This window comes from Strigops habroptila, assembly GCF_004027225.2.
Source record: "Strigops habroptila isolate Jane chromosome 13 unlocalized genomic scaffold, bStrHab1.2.pri S16, whole genome shotgun sequence".
Classification (NCBI taxonomy): Eukaryota; Metazoa; Chordata; class Aves; order Psittaciformes; family Psittacidae; genus Strigops; species Strigops habroptila.
The window spans coordinates 3,841,862-3,856,020 of record NW_022651054.1 but is presented as its reverse complement, the minus strand read 5'-3'; the positions used below and the strand labels follow the sequence as shown (position 1 = coordinate 3,856,020).

Sequence of the window (14,159 nt, the reverse complement as noted above, 5' to 3'; positions counted from 1 at the left end):
AGAAAGGAAAGAAAGGAAGAAAGGAAAGAAAGGAAAGAAAGGAAAGAAAGGAAAGAAAGGAAGAAAGGAAAGAAAGGAAAGAAAGGAAAGAAGAAAGGAAAGAAAAGGAAAGAAAGGAAGAAAGGAAGAAAGGAAGAAAGAAAGAAAGAAAGAAAGAAAGAAGAAAGAAAGAAAAGAAAGAAAGAAAGAGAGAGTTGCTCTTCTTTGAGAGCTGGCTGGAATGGAAAGCTATCTTCATAAATAGACAGGAAACAGAAAAGACTAATGTTGGGCAGATGACAGATCCCTGAATTCAGTTAACTGGCCTTCAAGATATGAACTGTTCTATTAAACATAGAGGCATTATGTTGGTCATCCACTTTAAGCCCAAGAGTGATTAAAATGCTGGCAGAAAATAAAAACTGGCTATTGAAGAGCTTGCCCTGAGGTCCTAATTTCAAATCAAATTTTACAGCGCCGCACAGGAACAATGGCAGCCCAGTACTCCAAGTCTTCTTTTTGTCACTTTGTACAAAGAAACCCCCTCAAACTCTCTCAAAGAACAATGGCCCCTCTAGATTCGCAACTACGCCAAGAATGGGCTCAAACCATACAAAAACACATTTTAAAAATACATTTTACACTGCCCTTGACATTTGAGATAAATAGAAGCCAATGCATTGAAATTCCAAGTATTTTTTTATATCCTTTCACAATGTGAATTTTTTATTTTCCCCAGTCTACTTGATCTTTGACATTCTGGCCTCTGCAAAAGGAGGACACAGCAGAGCAGTCAAAGAAATTAATTATGCAGATAATTGCATTTTATTAAAATGATTACTGTAGCAGAGAACTCAACAAATGACAGCTCCATGAACCTGGCCCCCAGAAGAAATCAAGAGGACGCAAACAGTTCATTTTTAATTGAAAAACTTCTCAGCTATTAACATTTAATTATCTGTTACCGATATAGGGCACTAGTTTAATTAAGCATTTTTCTATACGTCAGGTTTGCCTTTTAGTACAACCACTCTTTCAAAGTTCTGCTGAGCTGTTGCAGATTCCCTGTTTCTACAGTCTGAGTTTATGTGAATTTGGCAGCTTGGATACAGACAGTTGTTTCCTAGTGAACAGCACACAAGACCATATGTTTCAACATTTAAGCAATTTAGAATCAGAGGTATAATTCTGAGTGTCCTTAGCAGAAATCGTACATTAAATGCCCAAAGGATCTGAGCTCTACAAGAGATACAGCCTTTTTTAGCACTTTTCCCATAGCAACAAAACCACTCTACGCTACTTATATCATCTACTCGAACCACAAGCATGCTGAGAGCATGGGTGAGCTGACTGAAGTCTGCAGCCAGACCTTTCAAGGGCTGCTGTGTTTTCAACAGCAAGGGACAGGCAAGTATATATTTTTCCTTTTCTCCTTCCTGCACCTCCCTCCCATCAGGCAGGATTCATCCAGAATTACCTCTGAAACACACCTATGGTCAGGACTCATACCTGGCTTCTTCATTTGTGGACATCTACTTTATAAAATGTTGTTATTGGTCACTTTCTTTGCCAACCAAAAATTTGGCCAAACGTGTTCCTTGTGTTCTCTTAATTTCTGGGATAATGGACATCACCAGAACTCTGGATTTAATTCAAGATATGGCCAAGGCACATCTGGCATGATACGCCATGCCCTTCTGCTGGTTCACCCACTCTGCTTTCCTGACGTTGAGGTCACACAAAGTCCAAACTGCATGAGAACATTTTAAAAATAGGTTTGGAGAGAGAGAAAAACCCTAACAAATCCTGAAAGAAATAAAAATATCACAGACTAAATCACTGCATCTATTAGTGAGTCTTCATGGTTTTAATCACAACACCTGCAATAAAACCAGAATGAAAATGACAGTCCGAAATTAAAATATAGTGATATTTCCTTCTTAAAGGACAGCACAAGCCAAGAAACCCAGCAGTTTATCAAATACCCTCAAGAATCTGAGTGGAGGCTTGTTCTTAAAAGCAATGATCCCCCTTGAAGTCACAAGCAACACTGCACATCAGCATGGAACACGGGGGTTGCTGTTCTTGGAGACAAATTCAAGACCCATTTGCCACTTTCACTCCCTTTTAACCACTTTTCTGAACACATTGTGCTGTAGAACAGTCACTTACTCTTCAATTTTTCACACTACCACTTCAGAGAAAACCAAGGCAGGAAATAGCTTTTTCCACAGTGGGAATGCTGTCCTGCTCCGGGCAGGCGGTCCCCACGCTGCTACTGCATGGGCTGAGATGGACTCAAGATTGCTTCTCTTTCTTTTTCCATCCCATATATGTATGGAAACTAAAGAGATACAGTATTCAAAAACATTTCCTTACAACGCTGTCATTAAATAATACATTTTAAATGACTCATCATGATTTCTAGACCTAAAATGTTTTCAAAGCCTTTTTCATCAATATATGAAGGCTTTTGTATGGTGAAGGTTCTGTCATTTGGTACCCTAGTACAGAAATTCACTTCAAATGCCTGAGCGATTCTGAGTGATTAAAACAAGCAAACAAAACCTCCAGGAGTAATTCCATTTGTGGGTATTTCCTTTAACAGCATTAATAATCTAATGTATTTAAAAGGAAGATTTAGAATTGTAATTCACTTGTATTTCACAGGATTAAAAATGCAATATATGTAATACAGCCACAGAATATAAATAGACACATATCAAGAAGGTACTCCGGCAGTATCCATTTCTGCTGTGCAGGAGTTCGATGTCGACACCTTTGTAGGTCATTTCAGTTTTACTTCAGTCAATCTACTTCATGATGTAAAATCCAGAGAAGACTTTTATTATTCAGATAGGTCAAAAAACACAGATTTGGTGGGATATGGCTCAAAGAATATACTGATCAGAACTGAAAACTAAGTATACAAAGTAGATTCAAAACTAACACCTAGTCCTTAGTGACCTGTACACCTAAAAGAAGACACGATCATCTACAAATTTCTTTACCTCCTGTATCATCAATTGGAACTTTACAAAATAATGTCCGCTAAACCTGCCAACTTTATGTCTTTACTCTGCAGTATCAGAGAGAACTGATATTTCAGAATCAATAACACAAAGGGACTTTTTGTAGGGCAGTATGTTTCACAGTATGTCTCTCATCCTGCTAAAAGTAGCAGCATTTTCAGGAGCAACAAGTATGTTAAATGAATGCATGCTTCAGAAGGAAAGAGAGAAGGGAAAGAAGTGCCAATTCCTGAGAGCTCCTGGCTACCTGGGTGCGGAGGAGCCCCGCGGGCCCTCGTCAAAGCAGCCCAGGTTATTCTCGTCTCCCACTTTTCACTAGAAATTCCACCCTGACCCTGAGAAACACTCATCAAAACAAGGACATTTCCATGAAACATATCTCCACTGTGAAAGCACTTAATAAAAACATTCCCATCCCATTCTAATTTTAATTTGCGCTAAGTTTCAATGCAAAGGAACAGACACAGCTGCCCAATTTCCTCCTCCAAAGCACCCCCATTTTTGAGCTCCCTGCCCAAACCATGAAATGAAATCTATGGGACGCATGTGCTCAGGAAAATTAAGCTTTAATTAAATAAAATGCCACTTAAATATTACTGGACCCTTTGGCTATATCTAATAGCAAGACTACTAAATAAAGCCCTTACAAGAAAAAATGCACACTGAGGGAAAATAGGATTGTTATTTTTAACACTGATAATTTTGTTTAAAAGAAGATTCCTTCCTGTGTTTCATCATTTTACGTTATGTTCTATTATAGAAACTAATGTGGGAAAAAAAGTTCAGAAAAATCCAGGCCCAGAATATTATGGAAAAAAGAACCACCAAATGTAAAGGTCCTGTAATATTTGGTATCTTCAGATTTTTCTGCACTGGTTCACATGACCCCCACTTTATTTTTAGAAAGGCAGCAATTCCCACTTGGATACGGTGCAATACCTTGTACCCGAATGTTGCTTTGCACAAATAAACCATAGAAAGTGTTGACTTAAAAATAAAACATTGGAAAAGGAGAAGTTTTTTTCTCTGTGAAATTTCCGGAAAAGCTGTAAACAAAGGCAGGTTTGGCTCAGTGGTTGAGTGACTCTGTTGAGCTGTTGAGGATGGGGAACATATCAAACCTCACAGAGTGAGGAAATGTTTGTAAAACAGTTAGTAAATCATAGGCAGCAAGGTCACCATGTTTAACAGCAGGAATGACACTTTGCCAAAAGCCCAGCTGTGAAAGGGCGTATCCGCACACGGGCTCTTCTCTCAGTTATTCTGCACATCTGAATTTTGATTGGGTTTTTAAATACCTATTTCTTTAAAAGCAAGGGAAATGTACAGGATTTCAGACTGAGGACATCTGCCAGAACTGACACACTCATCCATCAAATCATCTCCATACCTGGTTTTTCACCAAACAGAACATAAGCCATGAAAGCATCAAGAAATTCCCTACAGATTGATACCGACTGACCTTGTTATCTCGGCGACGGAGTTTTAAGTTCTTGCTGCTGCTCTGAATTCACACACAGGAAAAAAAACCCCAACAACCTGGCTTCACTGAGAGCTGGCATTGCCAGAAGGTGAAATTATACATTTTTAAATACAGACACTACAAACCCATGTATGAATACAGGGAGTTTAATTCATCTGATGCCAAGAAACCCAGGAACGATTATTTCAAGTTGAAAAGTTGTCATGAAATCACTTCATAATATGAAGAGATTTATAAAATGACTCACCTGCTACTGTGGAAATCAAACACCCCGCGGTGTGTCACTGGCAGGCAGCATATAGCAAAGGAAGTACTTAAGCACATACTTGACTTCAGCTCCTTGCATGTTTGAAGTTAAGCATGTATGTAAGTGCTTTGCTGGACTGGGGCCTATATGCTGCACAACCACGATAAAAAAAAAAATCCTTCCAAATTACTTACATATTACATCTCGATTAAAATGCTGGGGTTTAAATCACAGTTTATGATGAGGTTTTAAAGTGCCCTGTTCCTCTGTTCCCTACATTATGAGACAATGCAACAAGCAACTAAGGAGAAAAACTGAAGTCTACAGTGATGAAAACAGGTTTTGCTTTTTGGGGAAGAACCCATGGGGCATTCCTCCTTCCTTTAGGTGGCAGAAAAGTGACATTACAGTTAGTGAAAGCACAGTTGGTAGGCAAAAGGTTAAATAAGAAATCATTTGATCAATGCCTGTTAAACATAAGTAAGAACTACAGTGTGAAATTAAACAACTGAAGTTTAATACCAAAGTTAAACTTGCTTCGTAGTGGAGGAAAAAACAGGAATAAAGAAATACTCATTGGGGGTTGGAGGAGGTGTTTCTACTATCAATCCTTTCTTTTGGTCTAGCTCTACTGCTTTCTTTATAAAGCAAAATTCAAGTTAAAATGACTCCTGAATCCAAACTCTACATGTCTTGGACACACTCACAATGTGGTTACAATTTTTCAAATGGCTCTTCTCATCACCAGCCAAACCAAACCCTTCTACCTTAAGAGATTTTTTTGTGTTTTGAGGGGTTAGCAACCCAGCTAAAGATTTAAACTTTGCAAGTGAAACTCCCACTGCTTTTAAACACACCTCTCAGCCCTGCTCTGAGAAGTTCTGCAGCCACCAGTGGGCCAGCACAGAGGTCCATTAGCGTGGCCACCACAGAGACCCCGCTTTGTCAGCCTGCTCTGGTGCAGACATGCATTTAAAGCTATGTTCCTAGGAACAGGAAGGAAGGAAATGACTTTAAGCTACATTTAAGTTACTATTTTCACTGGTTTTGCCACTTCAAAGCCAAAGGTGACTTCTAAGGAAAAATATTTGTAGTATAAATTTCATATAGAAAGAATAATTCTTGAGTGAAGCTACATTTATAGGGGACTTTGTAAGGGTCAAGTAAGTTAACACCAAATAATAAAAGTTGAGGCCAACTGTATGCATATGTACATGGCAAGGCACTAATTCTTCTGACAGTATAATTATAGAAACAGGAGTTTCTATAAGATTATGATCATATTTAACAAGAACTCTACCAATCAATGTAACAGGAGGAAGAGGAAATTTATTCTAAAGGCAAGGAAGTGAAAACCACTAAGAGGGTTAGTTTAGTATTATGCAAACCTGAAAGTGACCTAAAAATAATTAAATAATTAAAACTTAAAAATAATTAAACTTCAATCATTTACCTATCTCTGCTTCAAGAAGAGAGACTCTTTCTTAAATGGAAAATCCTACAGTGAAATGATGGACCTGACTACTAATTAACCAGTCCTGTGTGTTGAACATTTCCATTTGGTTAATCTTCTGGAAAGGAATTACTGTTTCATTTTATGAGTTCTTCTTCTTTGCTCACTACATGAAGCTTTCAGCGTGTCTGCTACCGTACGGTTTATTTTCCAGTCTTTTCTTCTTTGGTCTTTCCTGTTCAAGTTCTGTTCAGTAATATGGATCAGTTGTGCTTTGTTGAGCAGTTCAGTGAGATTAAATCAACAATACAATTTAAACTACCAGTACATAAGTTAAAATTTGCCTTCCTTAATCTATTTTATGTGCTTCAGAATTTTACTCCAAGAACCAGAGATATTAACAGACAATATGTTTACCATTTAATTACTAAAATTCTTACAGAAAGCTCTTGCTACCCATTATTATTTTGCTACCTCTTGTTGAATGCACAGCACTTCTCATTTCTGCATCTGAGAGAGTCTCGTGCCTCTGCTGTCACAGAGATATTTAGGGACCTTTTCCAACCCATCCATCTTAGTCCCCAGGAATAGGAATTTGTTTATTTGTTACCAATGAAGCTAAAATTGTACTGAAATATGCTTCAAAAGAAAGTGATGGAGCTCAGAGATTCACATGAAGCGCTGGTTGTTACAGATGGTGGCTTTTCTTTGTCAAGAAGCCGGCAGATTACTGCCACGGGAAGCTTGCATTCTTAGCCCTGCTACACATTTCCCTTGGATTGGCCTCAAGTAACATTTGCCTGCTTATTCCTCTAAGCACCAGATTTGTTACAGTGAAGAACAAACATACTTTTTCAGGTTTTGTAAGGTAGATTGTGTGCCCTGAAAGAGAAGTTTATTTGACCTGGATTCTGGATTTGAAATTATTCAAGCACATCCCATGGATGTTATCAGTCTCAGATGCTTCCTACCAGCTACTTCATGGAATAGTACTTGAAATACTTTACCTCTCACCTTGCTTTGTGCTTCTATCAAAAACTGTAAAGAAACAGATTACAATACTTTATCATAGTTGTTCCAATTATTGTTATTTTCGAGGGTTTCCAGCAGTAACACTGCCATATGCAGTGTTATTCTTACACATACTAAGCTTTATAGACAACAAAAAGTATAGGAGTATATCTGAATTACTATTTTGTAAACACTGATATCCTTTAATGCAGACATCTTAATGACTGCTTTTGGGTTTCAACCAGTGCATGCCTTAGTCTTTTAACTTTATAGACCACCATTATTGCTTGCTTTAAACTCCTTGTCCAATTTAGAATACCCTAGATCCCATTCGGTTCTCTTATTTATGGAGTTTTGTTTCCCAGAAACTAAACAAGTGGGCACTTTAGAAAATTAACTCTGTCAAGACAGAAGTCTAACAACCATCTTTAGGAGAAATGACACTACTTGGCTTTGACATTGCCATATTCTCTTCCCCCCTCCAATGCTGAAATTGTCCCTTGAGCTCTCTGCCTTGCAGGCACAGCTTAGCGCAAACATCCATCTCTAACACTAACCCCTGATACCTGGTCTTTATATGCCTACTTCAGAAAGACAAGAGTTAAGAGGAAAAATACAGAAGCCTGAGGGTAGCAACTACAAAAGAAATCAAACAGTTTATTAATACATCTATCAATCCTCCTGTGAACCCTTTATGGTATTAGAACCTCTTTAAAGTACTCTGATTTTTATATGTATTCTTTTAAGCTGTAGAAGTCTCAAGGTATATTTTTCACTTCAAAAAAAAAAAATTAAATTACTGTATCTGAGTAAAAATGTTGATTCATTTCTTCAGGAAACGTACTCCTCACTGGCCACTGCAAAGCCACTTCAGCTTTCTGAAACACCCTCGGTGCACATGTCTATCTAAAATCAACACTCCTCTTGCAGCAGGGCAGGGGCTGGCCCTTATCTCTGGGGGAGATTGCTGTCCCCGGGCTGGCCGGGCGGTGTTTCCAATTTCCTTATATAACAAGACTCCGATGTTGGGAGGAAGTGGGCAGATACTGCGAAATCAGGGAGGATAAAAAACACTAGACCCGTAACCTCTGGGGTCAGGAGGTTATGACTTCAGGGCCTAAGAGCAAGGTGGAAGGATCTGTTTCAGTAGTTTTAAATACCTTGTTCTACTGGTCTTTTCCAAGAGGAAGAGAGATAAGATCAAACGCAGAAGACTGATATTGCATACATGAATATACACACACAGCTAACGTGAATGTTACTTCTTTTTTCCAACTGTAAGTGGTTTGAATGTTCAGAAGTTGAAAAAGACTCTTTCCCCCACAACACGGTTGTGATTTCATAGTCAGAAGCGTTGCAATGCTGATAAGCTATCCAGGATCTCTTTTAGCCTCTGTGATAATAATTATTTACAGAACCAAAAGATGAATTTGTATGACCATAAGTTGTTTTCCAAATACAAACAGGTGTGGGTACATCTATGACAAACTGTAAATGGAATATACAGCTTTAGCCATACATGTAGGACTTCACGCATCTGCACGTGCAGCAGAAAGGACAAAAATCCTCTCCCTGTGTATGAAGAAGTTGTGAAGTCCCCCAGTTTTCAACTTCGATGCTCAAGTAATGACTTCACAACCATCAAAGAACTGACACTACTGGTTGGGATGGCATGAAACACAGAAGTCATGATGTAAAATTAATGGTCACAAAAACACCATCAGCAAACCACGAAAGGACTTCCCTGACATCACCGGTGTGGACAGCAATGATGTTGAAGCAAAGGCTGCCTAAGTTTCTGCTTGCCACTCCAGCTTAAAGTTGAGATTTAGTGTTCCCCATTGCAGGAGGTGTGTTCTAATGCACCTACTTTGGCCGTAAAAGGAGCTTGGCTGATGCAGGGTTTTTTTGTTAGGTTGGGTTTTGTTTCTTTTTTAATATCTGAAGATGACACCAACATAAAGTAAAATAGAAAGTCACCATGGCAATCACTGCGGTCTTGTATGCCACTAAAGAAAACCTTAAAGAAAAGTACAGGCCACAGAAAACTCTAGATAAAGGCCTTGATTTTGTCAAACTAAAATGAAAACATGGACTTTCAACCTTTGAAAGTTTCGTGTTTCACACTACAAATACTAAAAGAAAGATGTGTGTTCTTTTGAATAAAAGAACTAATGACTATTCAGAATATGATAAATAACTGAAAATGGAGTTTCTTCATTACTTATGGGCAATTAATTTATGTGAAAAAGAAACAACTGTCATCTTTTCATATGAAAACAGCCTCTGCATTTCCAGTGAACTTCCAGCTTCATGGACAACTTTGGAAACAGGCGTCAGTGATGTAGGATCTCCTTACAGTGCTAATCAAAGGGATGTTCTAAATTAACATTACAGAACAGCAGAGTTAAGCACAAAGCACAAGTTATGAGCAACATCCTCAGCAATTTACAGGTTAGAGATTTTGCTAAAGGACAGATGCATTACTGAACACCGCAATGAGAAACCTAACCCATTCTGCTTCCCTATAAATTCTCTTTTATAGGAGATTTGCCTCAACAGCAAAAGATACCATTAGTAAATCAGTCCTGAAAAACTTTCTTTTAATTGCCTTTGGATGAAAGCTACAGAATGTAAAGGTCTGTATTTGTTCAACTGATGTAATGTCCACCTATACTATGAGCAATGCATTTGTGTGATGACTTTGAAATGCTGCATCATGTATCACTGCAATGGTCTTTTCTGTTCCATAAAACCTAAATCCACAATTGTGAACGCTGAAAGGCAAGCCATTCACATTTCAGACTTTTTTCTGCATTATCTGAACTTGATGATCTCAAAGGTCTTTTCCAACCTGACTGATTCTATGGTATGTAGTTGTTAAGGTTAGGATTCTTCTTTGACTTGACACATAGAAATGTGCTAAGACCACAGAGACAGCTTAAAGCAAACTGTAGGAATAAACCATATCTGCCAATGAAAACTCAGAGGCACGGCCAGCAAACTACTTTGTCTCTCCTTCCTTAGATCTGACTATCTGAATACTCAGAAGACATGAACGGAGCATAAATCTTCACATGATTCTTCAATCTGTCTACAAATGACCATGACATTACATATAAAGTATTCTAGATATTGTATATGCTTCCCTTTTAAACAGTTAAGGAGTGTATCAGACACCGTGATAAACACAGAAAACTGAGCGTGAATACCAATAAATGCAAGCCTTCCGTCTCGGAAACTCTTCACTTATTTGATTAAGTTAGGTGAAAAACAGAGCAGTCATGCTTGTAGCTTTTCTTCCTTTTTCCTTTCCTCCACTCTTTTTATTCCTAATGCGAATCGGAAGTCTATGTGGAGCAGCCTGGCTAGCCCCGGTCTAACCTCCCCATCTGGAAGGGAACTAACCAGCCTTGGGGCTACTTCCAACCCTTCCCAGCTGTTGGGTTTGGGTTTTTTGTTTTTGTGGGCTTGAGAAAGCATATTTATATAAATGATTGCCATATCCTCTGCCAGCTGTTGACCCTGCTCTTGTCCCGGTTGGGGCATGTTTTTCATTTTTAGCGGCCCCAGACTGGAACTGACCCTGACAGAGTTAGCACGCTATGCAAACAGCTTCACGCGTTCTTGCTGTGACAGATAAGACAATGGCTGCCCAGTGCAAGCCGCTGGCCCGGTGTTTCCCTTTGGGCTAATGTCACACAGCTCCAAATGGAAAGAGGGCTTAGAAAAAATAAATGATGAGATTCACAGCACTGGTGGGAGGCTTCCTGTCCCCAGCAGAAGCACTCGGTGATTTCAGATACTGCTCTTATTAGCAAAAAGGTTAACAAAAACACACGTGAAAAGGCATTTTCACCCGGCCACATCTTACATTAGGTACCAGAAAGTTTCCTGAACTGAACTGTCAAAACATTCCTGAACTATTTTTGTAGACCTGGTTTTCCTCCTGTGGAATGGCGAGATGATGAATCTTCACTACAGCCCTTGAAAACAAATTCCAGCTAAATAATCAGCTAAATAATAATAACACTAATAACACTAAAAAAAATCAATCACAACTACAACAATAACAACTTTAAACTTTCAGATCAACACATCTGACAAGGAAAACCATTTTCTTTGTATCCCAAAGCACAGTTCTGGAAACATATCCAGCATACTAAATACCCCATGTTTCCTGGTCACCTGTAGCTATGCTGAAACAAGAATATTCTGAACTATATTAAAGTAGTACTTTGTAAAAGGGGAATGCTCTTAGCAAACACTTCTGAGGAAATGGCAGCTACTCACTTTGGCTGTTATTAACTAATACTGCTGAAGTTAAATGGGACACAGACAATGAACTGTCGCCTTTACAACTTTCATAAGCATTATCAGAGTTTTTGATAATAAGTAGAGGTGGCATATGTGTTCTGGTTAGTATGCAGAAGAGCCTCGTTTTATTCTCAATGCACAGATTTAATTAAAAATAAATTTACTGTTAACGCTTAAAGTGGTGCCAAGATTATCCAAACAGAAGGTTTATGATACTTAATAATTGATAAGAGGAGGGAAATTCACAGATTGCAACTGATTATTATTTAGTAGGTCTGTTTGCAAAGGTGAAAGTGGCATTGCAGCTCGCCAAAAGGGAAAAAAAAATCCTTGCTTTTAGCATTTGTATATCTGTATATTTAGAACAAAAGGAAATTAGGGAACACTTTCTGTAAGCATTTGGAATTAAACTGATATTACAGATCCCTGACTGATATTACAGTTTCACTGACTACTTTGGATAATGTTAAATATGATAATATTCAAAGTATTTTCTGAGATATCAGCTTCAGTCCAATTCCACACAAGGGGAGTTTTAGTTACTCTTTTTTTAATATCACCACATAGAGGAGATCAGCTTCTTTAAGGCAGCGATTCTCAGCTTGGATTTCAAACCAGCTTTAGCACAATGTGCCAGAAATTTCCACAAGTGCTGAGAGAATTAACTGATGGGATCTTTGAAGCCTCTCTATCCCAGATTAACTAATGCAAAATCTGTGAAATCACAGTTCAATCTTCTTTTTTTTTTATGGCTAGACGTGTTTGCAGTGGTTGGGATGACAAGATGCTCCCAAGCCATCTGGCTCCTCACACAGGATTTGATTCAGAAAATTAATAGTAACACCATTGGTGTGCACATATTGCAACAATCCAGAAATCCAGTCCTGTTACACAACCGAAGGCAGAGGTTTTGTAATTCCCCCAATAGGTTACGTAGGTTGAAAATGCTGATGTTACAGCCTTCAAAAACATCTTCATCAAACACTGTGAGTAATGAGTGAGCAATGTCACTACACACGGAACCTCAGGCTGCCCTGCACTCCTCACCCCGCTGTGCGCTCAAGACGCAGCCGCCTCCTCAAGAGCAGGGCACTAATTCACTGTGGTGAAAAGCCTGGCTTGGAGCACTCCGCTCAGAATGAAAAGGGGAAAAAAATCCTTCTACTTTCATGTATTATGCAAATATAATATCTATAAATAATGCGGCTTTGTGCTTTCAATAAGTGCTACCTAGCATGTATCAGCCTATGAATTAAATTTTTCTTTTAAGGCTATCATACTACAGACATTTTCATGGATGAGCAAAAGATCCACTGGGCAAACTGCAAGTTTTATTTACAAATCAAATTCTGACCATCCAAACAACAAGACTGTGGGAATTTAAAGGCAGCTTTAGATAACTTTCTTGAGTACAACTCAGTAAACCCATGCTTCTGCATGAAAAAGAAAAGCTTTTTTGGCAGAAGTGCTGCTTACCAGAACGGACTTAGGGTTGAAAGAAACTTGTATAAATTATCTATGTTAGATAAATTGTGTATTAAAATGTTACTTTAAAAGATTATTTTAGTTTGGTTCAAGATGAGCATCTTACTATATTTTACATAATTCAAAGCTTATTGCCATTAAAATTCATTAGATATGTGTATTCAAATCCACTAGGTATCTTTGGAAACACTCAGCTAACGTGTTTAACTGCAACTGCAAAATTTCAGCTTTCTCTAGAGGTTTCTAAGCAGAGTTTCTGGAATCTGCAGCAGAGATTGCCTGGCAGAGGAGATGGACAGAGCTCTCGGGGAACCACCACTGTGTCAAATGCATGAGAAAGATGGGAACAGAGGGAATTTCAGACAGGTACATAAACGTTCAGAGTGTGCAGTGGTGAAGGGATGTTCAGGACTGTACACGACTCAAAACACAGTGTAACTTGTAAATACAGGGAACGTTAATGGGCACAGTTTTGTCTCTTTTAACAGCGCTGATGGATTTCATTACTGTGCAGTACCAAGTTGAAAGAGATAGGTGAAGTCTTGTACTCCTCTTTTTTTGTTATGAATTTTTAAACCCCTTAAAGGTTCCAGAAAACACAACATACAAAGTATACAATAAAAAAATTACTTTGCCTTTAGAGCATTAAAAGCAAAAGCTTCTATAAAAGTCAAGGAGGCGGAAGATCTTCAGGGAATATTCTCTTCCCTGGAAGCCTTGCAGTTGCAACATGTATGCTCTGAATAAACAAGAGACTAACAAGCCATCCTTTGCAACCGCATTGGCCAAGATATTTTGAGCTACGAGCAACACTCGCGTGTTTTCTCTCTCAGCGCTCATTTGGAAACACCTTCAGGGGAACTGTTTTTAGAGGGCTGCACTTTCTCAAAAGCAGGTCCCTTCAACGTGCTGGGCTGCACACCCAAGCCACTCGCCACTTCTGCAAACCCTGATTTCAGGTTCTTGATAGCCTGGGCTCACATTCCTGAAAACCTGACACAAGGGAAAGAAAAACTTCACGGTTTTGTTTTATAAAAAGCCTCTACCTCATCAGTTCTGAGTTCCAGTTTCAATCACTGCTGATCCTTTTTATTTTGTGATGTGTCGGATTAGCCCGACTCTGCTCCTGCTGAAGCCAATGGAAAACTCCCA

The 14,159-nt window shown here is 38.7% G+C and overlaps 1 protein-coding gene across 16 annotated transcripts in view; it reads right to left on the bottom strand.

Moving 5' to 3' along the window:
• The window catches only part of BCAS3 (BCAS3 microtubule associated cell migration factor), a 364,101-nt gene that overhangs the window by 123,931 nt on the left and 226,011 nt on the right, over nt 1-14,159 (bottom strand). The window contains exon 24 of one of the 16 annotated variants that reach the window (XM_030472298.1): nt 6,728-7,232. The exons of the other annotated variants lie outside the window; for them this stretch is intronic. Within the exon in view, the coding sequence (XP_030328158.1) occupies nt 7,198-7,232 (35 nt within the window). The 3' untranslated portion in view covers nt 6,728-7,197. Of the gene's footprint in view, nt 1-6,727; nt 7,233-14,159 lie in introns of those variants that run through there. 16 annotated transcript variants of the gene reach the window in all.